This window comes from Camponotus floridanus, unplaced genomic scaffold (assembly GCF_003227725.1).
Source record: "Camponotus floridanus strain SB8 unplaced genomic scaffold, Cflo_v7.5 scaffold131, whole genome shotgun sequence".
Taxonomy (NCBI): Eukaryota; Metazoa; Arthropoda; class Insecta; order Hymenoptera; family Formicidae; genus Camponotus; species Camponotus floridanus.
In genome coordinates, this window is record NW_020229250.1 from 395554 (window position 1) to 418637 (window position 23084).

Below are 23084 nucleotides of genomic sequence, written 5' to 3' on the forward strand. Positions count from 1 at the left end.
TTTCCTTGTTGTGTACATGTACCATATATTACAAGAATATGTGTGTTTTATTATCCATCCAAGTGGACCACATTTAAAGAACCTTATAATGTACATGTAATTATGAAACAAAAATCATCGCTCACAATCAATTTGTAAATCATTTTGATAATAATAATGCAAAATTTTATATTAGATCACTTTAAATGAAATATTAAATGTGAAATATTTATAACTTTACAAGAGAGAGATATCATACAAGCATTTAGTAATCTTATGTAGGTGGAGATACCAGAATCACGCCATCGCCGCGCACAAACAACATTTGGATGGTCCTTTTTTTCTGACGATAGATTTCCTCGTATGTTTCTTCATCAATCTCCACTATATTTATAATCTCCTCCACATCACCTAGCACCATGTTCAAATGTTGGTCAAAAGCCTGAAATAATAAAAGATGTTGAAAAATTATTTTCTAATACTTTGGTATAATTTAGACATTGATTTGTAATATTATGAAACAAATTAATTCCACTTTTGTATAAAGTACAACTTGAAATATGAAGAATTGAAATGATAAACTTGAAATATCAAGAATTGATATGATATCAAGAAATGATTAAGACTATCAAGTTTTTTACGTGTAATTTTCCTCGGAGCTCTCTTTCGTTCCTCATTTTTACGTAAATCCGCTCCTCCAGGCTCAATTTTATGAGGTCCAAGGGTTCCTTCACGTCAATTGGCGGCAACTATTTCAGGACGATATTCGAGATTATACGAAAGTAAATACGGCAACTTATACGTGAATTTTGAAACTCACCTGTTCCGATTCCTCAACCATCGTGAATATGTTTTTATAAAAGTTGCGCAATTATCTTACATTAATATTGGCACTACAACATCAAGGGAATTGTAAATTAATATGCAAAGTTCAAATGTCAATTATATGCTGTACGTATTGTAGGTTACCGGTTATTATCATGGGTGTATAAAAAACAAGTAGAAATACCAACGAAGCTTATGCTCGTTTGTTCGTTTTTAAGACAAAATAATTTTAAACATGAAAATGGATTATAAATGCGCCATATTGTTAGTACACTCGGAAAGGATACCAATAATATGGTGTAGCCAATCAAATGTGTCAACTTGTTCAGATCGGTTCACAGACATTTCTTTTGTCTATGGTTTTGACAATCCGTGGTTTCAACTTGTCGCGATAGGTGGCGCAGTTGGGATCAGAATCGCGTAATCGCAGAAATGCAAAATACAACAATGCAAACTACAATATTGCTTTTCGCGGATTTAAGAAAAATCTACGTCATTTATCTCGTGAGATCATCAGGACCTGCATCACGCACTTGTATGTACGTATTTTCTTAATAAAATTAATTTCACATTATTGTGCACATTCCTATTCTAGAATCAATATTATAAGTTTATAAATATATTCCTATTATAAATTCATACACGCCCTCTTCATTATATCGGCGTCAATTTTTGCATATAATATAATAGCTACCTGTAATATAATTTCCGACTCTATCTCTCTAACTCCGGAATTTTAAGAGAGAAATATCAAATAGAGAATAAAATGAAGAGAGAAACAGATCGATAAATACAACTTGGAACAAGAATTTTTCTCACATTTATTACACCGAGTGGGAATAATTTGCACTCGCAGTGGAAGGAGGCTGAAAGTCGACGCGAACGATTTTGAAATTTGGCGGCGCCGCGGGCGATCGTCGCGCCGCCGGACGGCGTCCGGTGTAGTCGAGCCGCGGCCCCGGCGGAGTGACGACGTAGCGAGGGAGCCAGCGAGCTAACGAGCGAGCGGGCGAACGAGCGAACGTATTGTACGCGCCGTTGCTGCTTCTGCTGCTGTTGTTGCTGCGTGCCACAGCGCAACGCCATTTTCTGTGTCCGCGGGTGAAGTCGAGCCGCGTTTGTCCGGATCGGTCGTCGCGACGTCGGGCGTCGAGCGACGTCGCCCACACGTTGATCGCCGCGTCGCCTCCTGCCGAGGACACGGTCGGCCTTTTTTCTCCCCTGGTCGCCCGCTCGGCCTCTCCGTCCGGGATATGCGCGGACACGCGGCGGACAGCCGTGCGACGGATACGATGGTGAGTGTCGAACGAGTAAGAAGTAAGCGCGAGAGAGAGAGAGAGAGAAAGAGAGGAAGACCGAGCCATTGGATCGACGGAGAGGGAGAGACGGCGAGATATCGGAGCTTCGTGTTCCGTGACACATCTTGTCAGTCGGGCTTTTTCTCGTGCGCCGTCGTCGCGTGACCGCGATAACGGAGCCTCGGGGCCTCGATAAGCCGCGACGAGTCGCGACGTCGAGAGAAGACGCCGTACTCGATGGGCGGCGGTTTTCCGGGGGCGGCACATGGCCGTCGTCGCCGCATACGGGACACGGGCGCCGGCTGTCCGTGCAGGGGGTGGCCGGGGTGGCCCTCCCCGCGAGTAGTAGTAGTCTTTCTCTCTTCCTCTCTCCCTCTCTCTCTCTCTCTCGCTCTCGCTCTCTCGGAGCGAGCGCTTCTGGAGAGACGCCTCTCCTCTCTCTCTCGTCGCTGGAGCGAGAGCGAAAGAGATCGCGACGCCGATTGTTAAGCCTTGCCGTTATCGCGTGTATTAATAATTAACCCTTTGCGTATCCGGAACGATGTACAGTGTAAGGATGAGATTAATCTGGAATTTGCGTAAGCTTCGCTTTGGCCAGGATGTTTTATCCTTATAGTGCTTCTTAACGCTTGGGATTATGTCATTTTCGTGACAAACCCTTTCATTTTTTATCCCCGCGATTTCGTGCACGTGAGGAATAAATCATTGTAATGATTAACGATTCACTTGGTCATCGACAGTTGTGCCACTTTTGTATCGAGATTAAAGCATTCCGGTGTAAGAGAACTGAATTCAGTTATAAAGCAGTCAATATTTGCGTCTGTTGATTTTGTCATCGACAATCCCGTCGTTTCCGTCACTCGATGTCGCTCGCCTGGAATGACATAAGTTTCACCCGCGAAGAACGTGAGAAGTGGTGAGAAAAACATTTGTATAGAAAATTACGTGTAGTTGTGAATAATTAAACATACGAATATTACTACGTGTATTAATATTTATATAAATATTAATAATATTTATTTATTCGTTTTTTTATTAATATTAATTATATTTATTATTAATTACTGATAGTTTTATTATTTTGCATTTGTTTTCTATACTGTCGTAACATTTGAAAATCTATGCGGAAGTTTCTCAAGAATTTACAAGGTTCAATTATTCCTAGATGCGCGTGTGTCTCGCATCATGACCGGGATACGAGAACGGGAAATGAGAAAAACTCGTGCGTGGGAAATTATAGCGCCCCGAGGTGCACTTTTCACGATAGAATGAATTAAGAGGGTCGAAGAGAATGTGCCGAGTATCGCGATATAAATCATAGCGATCGTTTAGAAATAATTTGCGAGTGAGAAATGAGAACATGGAGTCGTCAATTGTTGGCATTCTCGATACAGGGTGTCTCAAGACGACCGATCTCGATGTGACATTTTTTGATAATTGTTCGAACGTTTAATCTTAAAAGACCAAACGTATATTTGTATAAAACTTCTCCTTATTTGTAAGCTTATGAACGTTCACGAGATACCTTGTATGTTAAAGGGAAGCGAGAACGATATGTATGCATTTGATCGTGCGATCTCGAAAAGAGAGAGCAATCGTCTTGCCTGACCTTTTCTTAATTTATTAATGAACCGTTAGATCACGATCGTCATGTGTATGCGTGTATACGCATCCGTATGCGTGTGTATGCGCGTATACGTAACATTATCGATCGATGATGTTAACACACCGAGCCATCTTGCCCTTTTCTTTTATTGCTGCGTGTGAGCTCTTTGTCTAAGAATACGATGTAGCAAATGTTCAGGGGAAATTAATTAAATTAATACATAATTAAAGTTTAAATCCCTCTTTAATATACGTTCGAAATAGTTTGAAATTCCAGAGATTTAAATGACTAAAGCTGCAAAGCTTTATAGTTTCGAGAGAAAATATTTTATGCAATTTTAGATTCTTTTAAGTAATAAATTAAAGTTTTCATGTTTTGAAAATTTAAAATTCCGTGAAATCTTTATCTTTCTGTTTGTGAAATTGCAGAATCGATAAGTTTCAAAGATCTTTAAATTAATTTTACAATTCAACTTTTTGTCAAACTGTGTTTAAGATTTAAATTTACAAAAAAATCTTTCAATTTTCCAAGAATTCCTGGAGTTTTGAAATTTTGAAACTCTGCGATTTTATTACTTGGATCTCGGGATCTTTGTGACCCAATTGGATCCCATTTACTCTCTCTGTTGACATTCTCGATGTAGCCTGAGGGAGAATGCAAGGCTCGACCCTCTCGTTCGCCTCTCGGTTATTCGGCTAATCTTGGATCATCTTCCGGTGGATCCCCTTGGACGACGTTACGAGTCAAATCTTGTCTAAAAACTAGGGAAACGGAGGCAAATCGCGTTAGAATCTTTCTCGCGCAAATTTTCAATATACTGTAATAAAAATACATCTCGGTTCCCATTTTTTTTACAAATATCACTTCGTCTTTAGTGAAATAAATAATAACATTTCTATCAATCTTATCTGTACGAAATTAATTACCATTCCATCGATATATGCAACGGTCGACGCCTTTTTTAAGAACACCCTATATGGAATACAATGGTATATATTACCGTTCTCTCTCCGCGTCTCTGTTGGCCGCATTACCTTGAACGGGGTCGACCGCGTGCTACTGGCAACGTAAATACGCAGACATTCCGTTTCGCGAAATTTCTACAAAGGCACCAGCAAAGAAATTATGCAACTGCGCGTCGAGACACGCAGTCGCAGTCTCTCGTAATCCTGTCACGCGCGTTTCGCTCCTGCGATTACGCTCTTTCGCGATGGCAAGGCGATGTGTCTTTGGGGTCTCCTCGAATAACATTACTCTCTCGCGTGATTTTCCAATCGTTCTCGTACGATTTATTAATCGTACGGAGAGGATTGTGTGGAAAATGCACGTGCCAAGCTTTTATGCGGATTAAAAATAATTTAAAGGAATATATTATTGAGAATTTTATTACATAACCGAGAATTTATTATATGATTGAGAAAAAATAATAAAATTAAATATTAGAATTTGATTAAGTATAAAAATAAAGTTAACTTATTAAAAAAAATATTGTTTACGTGAAACAAAAGTATCGTGATGTCTTTGATCTCTTCGAGTAACATTACTCTCTCGCGTGATTTTCCAATCGTTCTCGATTTATTAATCGTACGGAGAGGATTGTGTAAAATGCACGTGCCAAGCTTTTATGCGGATTAAAAATAATTTAAAGGAATATATTATTGAGGATTTTATTACATAACCGAGAATTTATTATATGATTGAGAACAAATAATAAAATTAAATATTAGAATTTGATTAAAGAATAAAAATAAAGTTAACTTATTTAGAAAAATATTGTCTACTTGAAACGAAAGTATCGCGGTGGATATTTTTAATACATTCCCATTTGGTACGAACCCAAGAAGACTCGTAGACTCGCGGCGTGACAGAAAAAGAAGCGTGATGCAAAATCGATAGTCCGGCCTTTATGGCGCTCACGGTTCGACGAGGGTCGTGGGAAATCGCCGCGAAATCGCGGAGAGTTAACGTAGAGAGAAATACCGTCGATGTCTTTGCCCCTTTGCCTATGAAAATTGCCAGAAACTCGCGATTATACTTCTCTTACACACGGACACACGCACGATAGTCCTACGCGCAATAATACCTGACCGCGTTTCCGCGACTACGCAAAGACCAGGGAAACTGGGTTGTTGTATATATTTCCAGTCATACGGCTGGAAACCCATATAAATAATATCTCATTATCGAGGTTAATATTCCAGATCTATAAACAGAGTCTCGTGAGAAACTCCGCTTCAGTTCTCGCTCGCAAAAATTAAAAATTGGCTATACATGCATAATTTAATGAGATTAAAATTGTCAATCTAATGTATCAATTTATTTTAATTATCGATTCACCTTACGTTAAAATTTAGAATTTGAATTAAATAAGTTTCTCTTATTATCATCATTCAAATTAATTCCCTTATATTTATATAAATTTAAATTTATATAAATTTAATTAAATGTAGTTTCATTCAATATGAAACTGTAGTTTCATTCAATATGAAACTGTAGTTTCATTAATATGTATCAATATTAAATCGCGCGCACTTGAAGAGATGCAATCTCTTGGAGCTTCATCATCGATCATTTATAGGAATTATTCAGATGGTATCATCGTTGATCCGGCTTGAAGCCGTGAATGACTTGTTTTAGTTTTAGTTTATTATAACAAGTTGCTTGTATGCGTTTATTTGTTTTTTGCGAGTTCAACGCTTTCGAGTTCAACACGCAATCGGTTATCGTGTTATCTGCACTTTTCAGATGCATCTGCTGCACTTATGCCAGTGCAATTTATCTGCGTAACGTGATCTTTCTTTGCCATATGTCATACTTTTTTGTTTTCTTATTAATCTTTTCATCATTTAAAGTTACGTGCTATTATCAGTGAAACATGTAAAATAATTCTGCATTTTTTTTTTAAGAAAGGATTTTGATAGACGGACACTGTAAAATATATTTGGATACGACTTGTTTTAGGGAGATTTTAAAAACAATATAAAATTAATTACATTTCCATAATATTTTAGTACAAAGACTTTAAATTGATTTTTCGGACAGATGTAAACAAATGTGCGAGACATTAAAAGTTCTCCCTGAAAAACCTATTCGATTTTGAGATGATTCTCTTGTTACTTTAATCCATATTTACGTGAAGACCTACACAATTAAGCTTCATAAGAGGATATATTGCGTTCGTGGAAACTAGGCTAAGAGCTAATCGCTGTATTAATTGACTCTATTACATTATTATTAATACTTTATTATTAATACATTATTATTAATACTTATAAACGTATTTTAATTTATATTTTGTGATTACGAATTTAATTTCTGATTTGTTAATATGAATATTTTAAAATATTAAAAATAAATTATAAGTCTTATCTAATTTTTAAGTAAAATGTGTTTTATGTGTGATTCTTTCATCAAAATGTCTCGGTCAAATATAATGCATCTATCTTAATTAAAAATTATTTTTACAGATAATACACATACATATATATTACGATAATAATACAAAGATACGCGTATTCGCAAACAGAAAGATTGCGCCATTTACGATGAAAGGAAGCGCAATTTGTTCAAGTTTGATTTATGATTCGCAATAGAAAAGTATGAACATACATCTCGAAAAATGCAAATATTGGCTCGCGAGATAAGCAGATTATTGCGCCTTTTTATTTGGTAAATTTGCGATCGGTATTAATGTCATAGATATGCACAATTTTTATTCAGATTAGTATTATTAAACAGGAAATCAATAAAAAAATTGAACTAATAATCAATTACATAATTTAATAGTAATAATCATTTATGTATAATTGCTTTGGGAAACGAAAACTATATAAAACATAATTTCTGTAAAAATTATACAATAAAATATTTAATAATTAAGTTATAATATGTATATAAAGATATAAATTATTTTCTAGTTTTTATTATTCAAATATTTACGAACGCTTGAAAATCACGATATCTAGGTATCTCCGTCATTAAAAACCTAATTAACGCGAGAGAGCTTAATTATCAAAGCAGATTGCGGAAGAGTTCAAGGGTGAGACGGGCGATTCAATAAAGTTTCGATTTTCTCGCCTCGGCGTGTGGGTGTTCGTTGATGCCACGTCATGCTATCCTTTTTTATCATTATCAACGCGTATCCCATCCCAGAGAAACGCCGCCTGTGATAAACAATGCACGATGCGCACGCTCTCTCGCTAATTTATTGCTGCAATTTGCAATCAATTTCGATCTCGATGCTAATTATACGTAGTAAATTATTGTTGAAGCTCAAAAATATCGATGCGTTTTTAGAAAAGTGTAAAAATCATTACTGTATTTTTTTTATCTTATATTATTTCATTTTTTATTTTTTTTTTATATTTTATATTATATCTTTTATTCATATATTATTTTTTTATATTTTCTAGTTTTTGCGCCTTAATTAAAAATTATTGCATGGACCCAACTTCTGAAGACTTTTAGAAACAAACAATTATAAGAGTACTATATACTGCGGTTAATTCCGGCGTCGTGGTGCACTGACCTTTATAGCAAGTGCAGTTTGAGATGCAGCCCTTTACGAGCTTTCGACATATTTCCGCGTTTTCGGAGAAAAGAAACATCTCGACGACATCGTTTATAGAATCATTGTCTCCAAGAGGTTCGCGTTTTTCCTCGTGATTTATCACTTCAATTTACGAAAGCCGCCTCTATTTAAGAAAGAGGGTTAAATCCGTTCGCTATATGAGATGTACATCTGCCTCACTAGAAAACGGATCTGTGTGCATGTGTGTATTCACACGACTTACACACATACGTATATATATATATATATATGCGACTAGCCCGACTGGGATACATCCGAGGTCGACGTCTCCGCATTCACCATGACGAATGTTACTTGATACTTTGCCACTGTCCACCGTGAGCTTTTTGTTCCAGTCTTCCTCCTTGTGGTCCTTGCTTTCTCGAGACCTCTTGTCGTAATTAGTCGCGCACTTGTATCCGTTAGATCGCTGCTCTTCCTATTGGAATTTTACTGTGGTATTCTTCTCAGAAATTTTATACACTTTTCATGAAAATTTTATTTACAAATTTATTTTATTTAGTCCGGTATATCTGTTTAAACAAAAATTAAAATAATCAACTAAAAGTAAAGCAGTACTCGTAAAAAAATCTATGAAACATGAAGAGAAGCTGCAAAATCGATCATTTTTAAAATCAAAGAGTTTTTTATGTAAAAATTATTACAAATTTAAATTTTCTCATTTATTACAATCAAGAAAATAATTACTAGAATAAATCTCCTGTGATATCAAATATAATGTACTATAGGATTAGCAATACCTTATGAAAAAATGCAAAAATTTTAAAATTAAATACGTAGAAAAGAATAAATCAAAATTTAATAGAATTAATTAAAATTTTAAGTACAATAAATTAATAATTATTAAATTCTGTGGCGAAAATGTTTTAAGATGAACTACTGACTCGCAAGAACAGTTAACAGATCGCGAGGCTAATCTTTGCGGATGTAATAATAGCAGCATTGAAGCAATATACTCAATGAACAAGTATCCTGCTTCTTCTACCGCTCCTTATTTTTAAAATATTTTTTTCGAAACAAGTTTAACTAACCGGTTCCTGACATTCGATTCCCTCGATCGAACGCATCAATTTCCAACGCGACGTAATTTACGATTTCACATGTGGGCAGAAATACATATCGCGTATAAGAGATCAATCGGAAGTACACATGTATCGAGTGTATTCGAAGGATGTTTTAATATCTGCTTAGTTTGCCTCGTCATCACAGATTTTTAAATCCTTGTATCTATAAATTCATAATCTGATAGATTTTAGATTTTATAAATTTTTAGTGTTTTATGAATATTTTTAATTTTTGTATCATATATTTTAACAATTTTCTAAATTTATAAGATTTTTTTATTTATTTTGACAATTTAAAGGATTGTGTTTTTTATCAATTTCTAGATTCTTGATACATAAATTTTGTAATAATTAATTTTATTCGGCTGTAATAATTAATGTAATAATTTGTAAATAACTTTGTAATAATTAATTTTATTCGGCTTCCAAACAGCAAATTATATTTACAGAGTACAAACACGGAGATGATGACGTCATCCCCTGTATTATATCGAGGGGTTGTCGGTAGTCCTAGTATCGAAGGAACTGACGCATTGCGCCCCGATACCCGTTCCTGCTGACTTGACTCGGGACACGAGGGTCGACGAAAATATCCTCAGGGTGATTTTTATTTCGATGAACGCGGCGCCGCGTTGTTTTAACATGTAAGTTCGTAGCCAAAACGCTTGGTTTCTCGCGATTAATAAGATTTATTAGATTGGGAGAAAATTAAAGAAATTTAGCAAAAAATTCGAGAAAGAAAAATATCGCGTTTCTCTCGTCAGTATTTTGGAACAGCTCGTATAAATCACCTGCTTTCACTCGACCAACGAGCGGTATGTGTCGAGAGCGCGATATCGAGAGCGTGAAATTCGAGGCGCGCTAGAAAGATTCGAGATTCACGCGAGCCGATCGCCGATCGCTAATCGTCGACGGTAAACGAATCCGTGTCTGCTTCCATCGTTCGCGCAATATTGATCAAGCCGCAAAGTCGACGAGGACAGGCGTATCAAGCGAGCTCGTCACGTTTTACGAGACCTCGATTTTACCAGGCAAAAAGTTTAAACTGAAACTCGTAATATCGCACCAATACAAAGGGAAATTAACTTGAAAATATATATAATTTCTCATTTTAAGGATCTACGAATTTTTATGAATTTTTATGAATGCATATTTTTGAAATTGAAAAAATCAGGAAATGTTGGAAATAAAAATTAAGGGGAGATTGCTCACACGATTTCAAGGATCAAATATGAATCTAGGAAAATCTGAACGTGAGAGATTCATTGTTTTAGAGAGATAAATATATATCAAATATCGCAAAATTAAATTTTAAGAATCTTTATTATGTAATCAATGGCTTATAAAATTAAGAAATTTTGAAAGCAAAAATAATGAAAAATCATGAAAATCTCGATTCATTTTTCCTTACAGTAAATAGATTTTTGTATCGGCTAAAGATATACGGGAAAGGAAATAAAAATAGAGCTTGAAGGAAATAAAAATGAAGCTTGTTTCTCTGGCATCTTGTTTTCTCAAACGATATAAACGCCGTTAATGAGGAATGAGTACCTTTTTAAGGGTGCCCACGTGTCTTCTCGAGCTTCTTCATCGCGCGTTAACTCGAGCGCGGCTTCAGGCCTAGTTAGATTTAACTCGAGTGAAAAAAGTAGCCTCAAACGTGTTTCGCAATGAAAAGTTGCGTTAATCCACTTTAATATAGCTAGTTTCACTTGTCATAAAAATAATTGTAAGCAATAAAAATAATTGTAAAATGCAATCATTCGCAGTCGCGCGTGACAGACTATTGTATCCACGAATTTGTCATTTAATTGTCATTAGAATGTTACATAGAATGAGATAGTTCCATCAAAAACATTCAAAACCTTAATAAATTGGACTTTCTTTTCCTCTATATATTTTATGTTTGAGTCATTTAGATTTCTATCATTTCGAAACTTTGATTCACTGACGGTTGGGAGAAATTTAGATGGAAAAATCTTTAACTTTCCTCAGCATTCACGTTCATTATTTCAATGAAGATAAAACTTTTAATCGAGCTTTGTTTGCACAATATCGTGAGAAATAGCGCATATCAAGTAAATATTTTTGTTGTAATATTGCAAGCGTGCAAGTTTGATGATCGCTGTATATACCTCTATCGACTTCACGCCTGTATACAAAATACAAGATGATAGTAGTGATGGTGTGCACACAGCAGGCAGGATATAAATATCTCGGCCAGGCAATCTGTGAGAGCAGCACCACACAGCTTTTCAGCACGTTGCTCCCGTAACGCATAAACGTCGATATAATTTATTCAACCTGTCGTTAGCGACTCCCCAACGATTCACATCCTTCCCTTATCAGTGACCCGAATACAATACTCGTCCTCTCTCTCTCTCTTCTTCTCTCTCACTCTTTCTATCTATGTTTCTCTCCTGTCGTTTCTTCTGGCGAAGCTCTCTCGCGCTTTAATTAGCTACACGTGGTTAATAATCCGCCCACGTTCGATGGAAATCCTTTTTGCACTGACTAAAAATTTTATTTGGCAAAAAGATAATATAAGTATATATGTATATGAATAAATAAAATTTAATTTAAAATTTTAAATCTACGAACAATAATTATAAAATTGTAGTTGAATTAAATTTCCGATATTAAAATAAATTTGTATGAGAAAATTTGCATGTTTTACTTTTATCAATAGAAAAATAAAAATGAAATTTGTATAATTTAGTAATATATTAATATATAAATTTATATATGAATTTAATTATATATATTTATTTATATATTTAATTTATTTCCATTTTATTAAAAAAAAATTGCGATTTCAATGTAATTCCGAGAGGCGAGGAATGGCATTTCGCGAAGAAGATAGAATTTTCCTAGATGCACGTATCCGCGATTGCAAAATCGTTGCACGTCGCGACATTAGCATAACTCTTTGTTGTCAACAATAATGTCTAGTCAGATTGCACCGTTCAATCGCCTCGATCTCGATTCTAATGCATCTCGATATGCGCTTCTTTCCTGTGAAGCACACTAAGTAGTTTGAATATCAATGCAGAAATCTCCCGCAAACCATTTTACAATACGATAAAATAAATAACGCTATATGATGAAAAGGAACACAAATAAATTTAATCAATTTATTCCATTTTTTTATATTAATTTTTATGTAATTTATATTTATTTTATTCGGTCGAATTATTTTCATTATCAAATTGTTTTCAATAAAATTTAAAAAAAATCGAAAGGGAAAGTTTAATTTTATATGTATAAGTTATTTAAAAAAATGCATTTTTTTTGTGCGTACATGAAAGGCATGAAGAAAGAACAGATAATATAATCTCAAGAAGAGATTTGTTATAGTCGCAAAATTGCATCGATTTGTGCGTAGGGGGTAGTGACCTTGTCTTTCTTGCATACGTTTTATGCGTGACCATATGGTCGACATGTGCATTCTCTGCTCGACAGTCGCACGTGCGCACCAGAATGCAACCGCGAACAAGCGTGAATAATCGGTAGAAACAGCACGGCATTTCATTGTCATTTGTCGTTTACCGCCATCTTGTAAATCTAAAAAGAGATTTAACAATTCGAGCCACATTATTATTAAGCGTTAAAAAACTGCTTTCAATGTCAACGCCTTCGATATATCGCGAATATATTTGCATCAAATTATACGCGTTGAATTATCGGAATCAGAAAAATTATCGTTCGTTTGTATATCCTTGAAAAATATGAATCCTTGAAAAATTAAGATTTTTCATACAGGATATTATCTCATTGTTATTATATGATTTTTATAAAGCACATCTGTCAAATTAAGAAATTAAATAAATTTTATTCGGTCGACATGTGCATTTTCATTTAGATGAAATATATAAAATTGAGTTAGAAATAAAATTCTCACGCGCACTTGTAGAATCTTATTGAATTTTTTTTGCATAAAAATCTCGAGTGAAAATCAATTTTTTATTCGAAACGCAAGTGTCATCGTACGTTGCAGTATCGTTGTGGATGATCCAAACGCAATCGAATACAACCTGAAATAGGTGCAACGTCCGAATAATCGACAAACATGTTGCGAGGAGCAAAGAATAAGCCTTTCCGGTTTCTACTTGTCAAACGGTGGTAGTAGTAGGCGAGCACTGTAGCGTAGTAGTGACCTTTCAGCCTCAGGATATTGCTTACCTTATGCAAGCCTACTGCATGCGGCAGCGTGTGTCTGCGGTTTCATTCACAAAGAACATGCTTCAAGCTTACTGCACATGAATCCTGTTAGCACGAATGTTTAAATTTAGCAGCATATCGATGTTTGTCTCCAAATATCACACAGCATTGACTTATATTCGCAAAAAGTAGAAAGCACTTGAAGACATTAATATATCTCTTCGGATATTAGTAGTAAAATAATAGAAATAAAATATTGATCCTAGAGATATAATTGGTATTGATGTATAATATTATCAAAATAAATGTGGAACAATTTATTTCAATATGAAATATATAAATGTGAAATTTATACAAATAATAAATTTGAAATAATATATAAATTAAATTAATTGTGCGAAAACACACGAATACTTGCTAATCGCAATTGCAACTTGCCAGCAGTTATAGAAGCCGTTTCTCGCAGATTTCTGTATTAAATAATCCAAATATAATAATCGTTCTTGTGAAATATCGACATTTTGCACTTGCACATTCGTTATGTAATTTTATGCCTCGTGATCTCGATATTCAATGGCCGCGAAATGAATCGTTTATTTCTCGTTGACTGGTTCAATGACAAAATGACTGTTCGATATTTTACGTGACGTAATAAAATATACTGACGGCAAAAGAATTCTAGTGGTTAGTGACTCACACGATAATTATATCGTAATGACTGAGTTCAACAAGAGTATTCAACAAGATGTCTGTTCATCGCTTGTGAGATAATATAATATTATTTTTTATACATCGGCAATTATAAATAAATTATAAATATATTTTACAAATCGTCAAAAAACTTACAAGTGGCAAATATTATTACATGAATTATTATTTCCTATTGTGGAGTCTCAAGATAACGCATTGAAGTGAAGGTTTTATTTTATGTCAAGACTTTAATAATATATTCATTTAATATAATAGAGGATAATTAATAATAATATCAAGAAAGATGTCAAGAAGAATATTAAGTTTAAATAGTTTTTACAATTTTTTACAAATAACAGAAGAGGTTTTAACGGTAAGCTATAACGAGATGTGAAGGTGTTTTCAGATACAATCCCTTTGATAGATATTATTAGCCGTGTCAGAGCTTTTCATGGTTCTCTTCGCAGGTGCAATATCCCGTAGAGCAGCTCCATTTGCACGCTTCGCAGCGGCTAATTGCTAATTAGGAGGCACAATGGAGTTACGCACGTCGCCGACTTGGTTGTCGTTGCTGACAGAGTTATATTCGGTCACGGTCGTATCATTGACCCCGGATAACTCAAACAATGTTTGTTGACAATCGCTATTGACATACATATTTGTCTCCATTTTAATTAATCTTAAAGGAAAAAGCCTGTTATAAATTCTCTTGTTCTGATAAAGCGGAAAGAGATTATAAAATAATTATATAAGATTCTTTAGAATTTTAAGATAATTAAATATAACAATAATTTATTAAATATCTAAATAAATCTCGCTTCCTCAAACTTGAAAAGTTAAATTTTAAATAGTCGAGAATGCAATTTTTTAATTCAACATTCTGTTAGCATAACGTTAGCATAACATTAGCATAACTGTAACGTCACATGCTTGCAAATTAACGGGCGACTCCATGCACCGATAACTCACGTTCATAATAATTATCCATAAAAATCTGAAGAAGTAAAACAACTGATACGGCCACTTTGCTAATGCAGTCAACCATGAGCGATAAGATATTATCGTTATCACGTATGACGTTAGCAATTGCGTAATGCAGTGGTATTTACCGTTACATGCGTGCGTGCGTGCGTGTGTGCGTGCACGTTGAGCGTGTTTCAAAACCCGTGGAAAAAATGAAGCAAACGGCGCTTAACGAGATAAGAGGCAGCGAGCAATGAAATATCGTCAATTTGTGCGATTTTCAAGTACACAAATTTATACAAATGTATATTTATAGTCCGCGAGATTACGCGTTCGCAATTCCTCTCGCTCGAGCCCTCCCCCATTTGTACATTGTCGGATGTAACAGGGACTGGATCAAAGGGATGTCCTCGGCTGAATCAAATATTCATCTCGTTAACGGTCCTCTTCGAAAACGGGGACGATTTTAAGCTATTACGAGTGGTTCACACTGGTCGAGCACTCTTCAAAAGCTACTCGCGAATAAATCACGTTTTAAGCAAATTTACCCTAGGAGAGCGTCATTCGATTATTCTCAAACATGTTTGAAGTATCCTGTACAGTATCGTGTACAGAAAAATTATATTCAATTATTTGGAAACTTTCGTCGACACCATTTCGATGAAAAATATAATTATATTTTCGACAATATTTAATTACAATTTTTCCTTCAGCTCTAGTAATGTATATCCCTTGCATACTATTTGAGAATTAACTTTTATAAATAATATATTTTTATTATTAAAATTATAAATTTATAATATAATTAAATTTATAAATTTAATTATAAAAATTATAATTAAATTTATCAATTTTTATAATTGTTCATAAAAAATACTTTTCAAAAGTATGAATAATAATTCAGAAATATTTCTACAATATTTTTAATTGCTTTAAGCATTCAAGGCATAAAAGATTTTGTCCTCCAATGCAAAGGATATGTTTTTTTCATTATTAGGATCGATTGAGACTTGGATTAAATTTTCATAAAGTTATATAATGAAAAAACTTAAAATTTCGAGAATCTGATCCGATGATTGACATTTCTGACAATAATTCCGGGGATGATTTCAGGTCTCGAGAGAGCGGTGAGTGAGTTACCGGGAGGAGGAGCAAGCAGGAGGAACAAACAGCCGGCAAGATGCCGCTTCCGAAACGACTAGTAGAGCCCGTACACGTGGCACGCGGCACCATCCCCGAGGACTTCCCGCTGCCGTCGGAGCTCGAAGCAGCCACTAATGGTACTTTAGCCAATACTATAAGACAACTATCGAGTCTATCGAGGCACGCCGAGGATCTGTTCGGCGAGCTGGCGAGAGAGGCGCATGGATTGAGCGATCGCGCCAACTCTCTACAGGCTAGGATAGATCGTTTGGCCGTCAAGGTCACCCAACTAGACAGTAATGTCGAGGAAGGTACGTGGAAACTGCTCGTTTCGATCTTCATAGTATATATAAACTATAACCGAGATAAGAACAATTAGAGAGAATTAGAAAGGAAATAAAATGTTGTGAGATTAGACGAAGAAGATTTATTAAAATCTCTTGATTTTCTTTGCGCAGTCTCGTTGCAAGATATACATATGAGAAAAGCCTTCAAGAGTTCCGTCGTGTTCGATCAACAAGTCGTCTCCAGAGACACGATGCCGACGGCGATGCTAGAGACCTATCATCAATGCGATACGCCACCACCTCTAGATAAGCTTAATATTTACAGGTAATTAACGACATTGCTTAATTTTCATCAATATAAATAGGTTTAACTCTCGAGAGTAATTGAACTGTATTTTTTTCAGAGAGGATGGTAAGGACGGCTTAAAGTTCTATACCGATCCGAATTACTTTTTTGATCTGTGGAGTCAGGAGATGCTCAAAGATACGGAAAAGAAGTTGCACGATCGAGGGAAGAAGGTAAGAATCCTTCGCATAATAATATATTTAAAAACGCACCTCGATAACTATTGTATTACTTATAATATTTGTATTATCGCGCATTTTCTCTAAATCTAAATTAATGAAAGAAATACAAGCAAATCAACCGAGTCTAATTCTTTAAAGTTTTCGGGGTGCGCGCGAGCTGGTAAACTAAATTACTTTTTTAACGTACGTCTTTAATACTGCGATTCTAACTATTGAATTACTATCCCCTTCGTTATAGAGCGAGTCTGAATATGCCGAACCGTTCAGAGAGGCAAGTCGATGGTTTGGATCTTTGTAGTTTCTTTTTAATCTCTCTTACCCTCTTACGAAACATCCGACAACAGTAATTTCAATCAGCGAATTGATCGCCACACCAACTATTCCATTCTCATCGCATATAATCACCCTCTCTGTGGTTTTTCTTTCATTAACCGACCTTTTTGCGCGCTGATATAGAGATTGACGCTAGATGCTCGCTTTCTCGAAGTTCTCTGTAGTTGATAGAGCCACATTTTCTCAGTGGCGATCACATCACTTTGCGTAGATCGAATGTAAATAAACTCCCTTGGTTCAAGTCTAAATTCGTCGATCTTTTAGACGACGAAAGAGCAAAGAAGAGGACTAAAATTCCATCTACGCAGGGCCTTCCATCCTAGCTCCACCTTCCACTTCCACTGTAAATTGAGTTGTGTTTTTTTTTTGAAACTCGTCTTTTTTGAAACAAGTCTCTTACACTTACCGTCACTTTGTGGATCACTTATGTAATGCCGTTTTTTGCCAGTTTCATGCAAGTTTTGAATGTATTATATAGAACTGCGTTATATACTCATCATCCACTGACTCATCTTCGAGCGACACCGGTATCTTCATGATTTCAATATCGTCTCATTGTCCATTTCAGGAATATCTCATCTCCATTTTCATGTTTATCATATTGTAGGAAATAAAAAAATATATATATATATAGTTACAGGAAATAAAAATTTTGCTTCTTTTTTTCATGGTAATAATAGAAATCAGGAATGAAAAATTTCAGAGGTTATAACATAATGCTATCATCTTTACAAAGCTCTTCACTTTTATTTCCTACATATATATATATATATATATTCATATATCCTATTTAACTATTGATCCAGTACATTATAATTTGGCTAAACGAATGAGAGGGTATCTTTAAGATAACATTTATGCTCCAATACATTGAATCCAAATTCGCTGAGATAACATTATACAACAGTCGCTGGATCAATCGTCGAGACGTTCTTGACTTTAAACCGATTGTGCTTGATTTAACATGCGATGCACCTTGATCGTTGTCTCTTTCGCGTTTCTCATTTTAAAAATTGCATTCTTTTTTTTCGCAAAACAGCCGCATAGGCCTCGGAATGAGGGTGGCGGCGGAGGTGGCGGTGGCAGGCACAAGAAGCGCGTGAGACAGCCGCACAATACGAGGGAACGGCAACGGCAATTGGCCGTTGGCCACGGCGAGTACATTATGCCGACGCAGACGGTGCAATATAGGGCGCCGCACAATGTGCAGCCCGGCGACGACACGCTACTGGGAATGGTGATGACGGATCCTAGGCCGCCCAGGCCTAACAGTATCGAGCTGCGGCGAAGTTACCCCCCGGAAGAACAACATCTTTACAGCCCGCCATCTTCCGACTACAGGTGAAAATATCGCGATAATAATAATGTGCAACTAATAATTTTAAAATAATAATATATAATATATACACACACATTTACACAGATAAATTAATAATCGGAAAGATATTTTTATAATTTGTTCATACTTACAATTATGATTTTTTTCCTGGTTCTACTTTTGACTTTAGATTTTTCTATAGATTTGCGGCTTTATGTAATTATTCGTTTTTTTTCACCACCAGGGCAACAAACTACATAGCTCAGGGCTATGATGAGAATTCGTATGGATCGCATTATGCCCCGGGTCAGGTGCCGGCCGGCAGCGAAACGTATCAGAGTCCTGGCGGTCAGAGCACTCCGAGCCGAGGCGGCAGATCGCGGCCGTCGCAGCCGCCACCCGCACCACCAAGTAACGCTTCCAGCAATTCTACACCCACAGTGGCATCCGCCAATAATACTCCCACTAGGGGAAGATCCATGAGCACCGGTAGAGACACTCTACCGCCACCGCCCCCACCACCAGGAGAAACCATGTCTCCTCCTTCCATGAACGGTATATTATTATTTTTAATTTATCGCGTTATTAATAATTGTATGTGAAGAAACACAAATTCTTGGTTCTTTAAATTATAGTTTAAACGTATTAATTATTAATTGAAAATTTACACATGATCATTACGATTTTTATTAACATATATTTCAGGCTCCATACCGTCGCACTTGCTGAATAGGAACGGAAGTCGGACGGACAGTCCTCTGCCGAGTCAACGCTCGACACCGACGCCGCCGAACCAGTTGGGCGTAGACGAAACGGACCCGGCACCCCAAGATCTTCCGCCACCCCCACCTACTCCAGATCCTACCCCGCCGAGACCCATCTCGCCCCCGTGCAACATTCCTCCACCTCCGCCGCCGCCGCCTCCTCCACCGGTTGCCAACGGCCCGACGGCGCCATTGCCTCTTACAAATGGCGACATCGCGAAAATGATTGCGACTAATCCGCCGAAACTGAAACCTTTGAAGAGCATCGTGGACGGTCAATTGAGGAAGCCTGTTAATCCGAATATTCCATTGGTTGATCCACGAAACGATCTGCTCAAAGCGATTCGTGATGGTAATTTATTTCTGTGTTTTTATGATTTTCGATACAGTTAAGAATAAAACAATTATCTCTTGGATCTTTAACAATCTTTGATATCAAATATATATTATGAATATACGACTATGTTAAAAATTGTAAGATTATAATTGTAATATTAATGCAATCACTATCCTTTGTAGGAATAAAGCTGCGCAAGGTGGAAAAGATAGAACAGAAGGAAGTGGAACGCGTGAATGCGCTAAACGACGTTGCATCCATTCTAGCGCGCCGTGTTGCCGTCGAATTCAGTGACAGCGATTCGGCATCGGAAAGTGAGTGCGACAGTGAGGGATGGGGCGAACAAGAAAGCAATCTAGCGTGACCCAACTCCCTTCAATCCGCCGCCGCCGCTACTGCCTCCTAAAAAAATGGCCGATGATTTTTTCGTTTCGTCATCACATCATCTTAATGTGTCCCGTCACGCTGTAGCGGGCTATTTGGTTTGTTTATTTTTAATCAATTTTTCATTTTTGACCAATTTTTCATTTTTTGAGAATCATCAAAACGCTCATACATTTTAAATACGCATTGTATATTTAGAATCTGAATAATCTTCAAAATTGTAGATGGAGGTAAATTCTAAGTTATAATAAGAATAGCGAGTATAATCTTGCACAATCCTTTTAACAGAAATCATTTAACAGAGGATACGTCTTACTGTAGAATCTTATCTGGATTTATTTATTACCGTTCATTGAACAAGGCAACATATATTTTAATACGTTCGCTTCTCTTGTCGTATTATTATTATGAGAGAAATTTAAAAGACATTTGTGTGTGTTACATTTGATTATTGGTTTATTAATCCTTTTGAGAGCAATTTATTAAAAAATATTTTCTTTGGAAAGGATGAGAAAGAATTTAAATTTCTAAAAAAACAATGTTTTTTTAAAGAAATTTCCAAATTTTGATGATTTCTTGGAATTGTCAACCATGACATCATCTTTCTTCTAAGTATTACGAGTCAATCTGCAATATTGAATGGAGTGGCGAACCAACCAATCGACATAGCAATAGCGCCGTTTAGTTTAATCACTCTGTCCTTAGGACGTTCTCGAGGACGCGCCAATTGCGGCCAATTTAATCGCGAATGTAGCTTTCGCCGAATCGCGATTCGAGTTTCGAATGGGAACTCGTGAGCTTGCAAAAGCACACAATGCCAAGTTCACGCACTAGTTAATAGCAAAATTTGTAAATGCTGTTGATCCAAGCAATAAAATCTTGGATAAACAGAGAAATTCTGAAAACACAAAACAAACGATTGACAGATTGAACGCTGCGTTTCTTTAAAATTGTGCACACACTTTAAAATAAAATATGTTACATATTTTTTTGTCAGTCCAAAAAAAGAATTTAGAGATATTAATAATGAATATTAATATTATTATTTTTATAATATATTATTAATTATAATATATATATATATTATTATTAATCATACATTACTGTATAAATTCATAGATCAAAGGTACAAAAATTTCTCTACAAATTTGCTGAAGCATATAAAATAAAAAATATTGAACTAAATATGTTAAATTTTCTTATGTATAACATCTTAATATTCTCTTACTTGTGTTTAGTATTTATAATTGACATAGAATTTTGATTGCAATAATATCATGTTGCGAGGCGTTCAAGCTGTCGACGGAATATGCGCAGAAGGAGACGAAAACATCGACTTGCCGAAGTCGTAGCTCCTCGAATAGAGCGACTTCCTTCCCGGCACATTCCATAACGGTGATGTACGAAGATGCACGAAAATCGTACACTCGCAGATAAACACATTTAATAATAATGGTAATGATAATAACGATAATAGTAATAATAATATATAAGCACATCTCTCTCTCTCTCTCTCTTTCTCTCTCTACTTACCCCATAGACGAGCGCTCTGCGTTAATGCGTACATTATCGATAAGTCGAGTTGAACCAAAAGGTGCAGGTGTTAGGACGTACTCTCGCGAGTAAGACTACAAGATTATAATTCCTTAATCTCAAGATATGTTTTTCGTATTCGTAAGAGTGAATCTTGGGAATTTTTATCTTTCTTCGCATTTTCGAGTCACGATCTTCCATGGCGCAGGTAGAAACGTAGCATAAGGTGTAATGTGAAAGTAATCGCATCGTTTCGAATATATCGAGTTTTTTTATTTGTGCATTTATTTGTCTTTTTAAGTGATATTATAACATATATATTATTTTAGACGCATAATATATATGACAATCATATGTATGACATATAACTCAATTTTTTTTAAGAAGAAAAAAAATTGATTTTTGTTTTTAAATATTCAAACGAGACATTACTTTTGCCGCATCCTCTGCGTGGAAATTACATAGTGTCGAAAAACCAAAATACTCCGTTAAATATAGAACAATACTTTTAAAGGCGCGAGAAAGGATTAATATTTTTTAGCATATTCATTAACTCGATGGCGAAAAAAAGACAGAAGAAAAAAAATATATATCCAACATATATATGTTGTTAATGACGCAGGAGCATAGTTGCCAATCGGAGGGTAACGGGGAGGAAGAAATATACGATTGTGATTTATTTTGCATCGATATTGACGAAGCACGGCGACGACGACTCTAGATAAAACGGAATACATATATATATACAGATATATATATATATATATATTATTATAGTATATATAAAAAAATATTGATTGTTAAGATTGCCGCGAAATCTCATGGCGGGGATGGGAGAGAAGAGCGTTCTTTCTCCGCTATCCCCCCCCCCTCCCCCGAGTTTCTTCGAAAATATAAAGTCTGTAAATTTTCTTGTATGTACTACCGCGAATTTTCTGTAAGTAATGCGAAAATGGAACGAGTGATTCTGTTGGGGTCCAGGTACGTGGACACTCGGGAGATTTATTGGCAAACAAACAAAAATTCTAGACAAACCCAGAAATTCTCTGGCATTATGATAAAGTTTTCTTAGAAAATCTCCAACAGTCAATTTTGAGTTTTTCTCAGAAAATTCAGTAAAATTGATTTTGTGTTTTATACATATGCGGGATTTTTCTTTATTTTATAAAATATAATTTTTACGTGTTCACTGGTTACCTTCTGGTTTTTAGTTCACTTTATTTTCTCACGTCAATTTAATTGACTCGAACCGCTGTAAACTGTAATTATATTTAATGTTT

The 23084-nt window shown here is 35.6% G+C and overlaps 2 protein-coding genes across 4 annotated transcripts; one reads left to right on the forward strand and one right to left on the reverse strand.

Annotated features, from left to right (window-relative positions):
* Nucleotides 1-28: 28 nt before the first annotated feature.
* LOC105252535 (sm-like protein LSM3A) lies at nt 29-991 on the reverse strand. The gene is made up of 3 exons (XM_011259948.3): nt 800-991; nt 621-728; nt 29-421 (listed from the first exon to the last, which is right to left on the reverse strand). The coding sequence occupies exons 1-3, from the start codon at nt 818-820 to the stop codon at nt 254-256; spliced, it is 297 nt and encodes a 98-aa protein (XP_011258250.1). The 5' UTR covers nt 821-991; the 3' UTR covers nt 29-253.
* Nucleotides 992-1740: 749 nt separating this feature from the next.
* Nucleotides 1741-21292, forward strand: LOC105252536 (wiskott-Aldrich syndrome protein family member 3). 3 transcript variants are annotated; one of them, XM_011259949.3, is made up of 9 exons: nt 1741-2099; nt 16291-16631; nt 16779-16932; nt 17012-17126; nt 17374-17406; nt 18508-18809; nt 19031-19341; nt 19492-19902; nt 20070-21292. In XM_011259949.3, the coding sequence occupies exons 2-9, from the start codon at nt 16358-16360 to the stop codon at nt 20249-20251; spliced, it is 1782 nt and encodes a 593-aa protein (XP_011258251.1). In that variant the 5' UTR covers nt 1741-2099; nt 16291-16357; the 3' UTR covers nt 20252-21292. The 3 variants fall into 3 exon arrangements, with proteins under 3 accessions (XP_011258251.1, XP_011258253.1, XP_011258252.1); XM_011259950.3 differs by lacking the exon at nt 1741-2099 and adding an exon at nt 2809-3018; XM_011259951.3 differs by lacking the exon at nt 17374-17406.
* Nucleotides 21293-23084: the final 1792 nt, after the last annotated feature.

Coding starts and splice junctions, on each gene's coding strand:
- LOC105252535 (XM_011259948.3), bottom strand. CDS start 820: ATGGTTGAGGAATCGGAACAG. Junction 729..799: donor TGGTTGAGGAATCGGAACAG/GTGAGTTTCAAA, acceptor GTCCTGAAATAG/TTGCCGCCAATTGACGTGAA. Junction 422..620: donor AGCTCCGAGGAAAATTACAC/GTAAAAAACTTG, acceptor TTATTATTTCAG/GCTTTTGACCAACATTTGAA.
- LOC105252536 (XM_011259949.3), top strand. CDS start 16,358: ATGCCGCTTCCGAAACGACTAGTAGAGCCCGTACACGTGGCACGCGGC. Junction 16,933..17,011: donor GATAAGCTTAATATTTACAG/GTAATTAACGAC, acceptor TATTTTTTTCAG/AGAGGATGGTAAGGACGGCT. Junction 17,407..18,507: donor ATGCCGAACCGTTCAGAGAG/GCAAGTCGATGG, acceptor TTCGCAAAACAG/CCGCATAGGCCTCGGAATGA.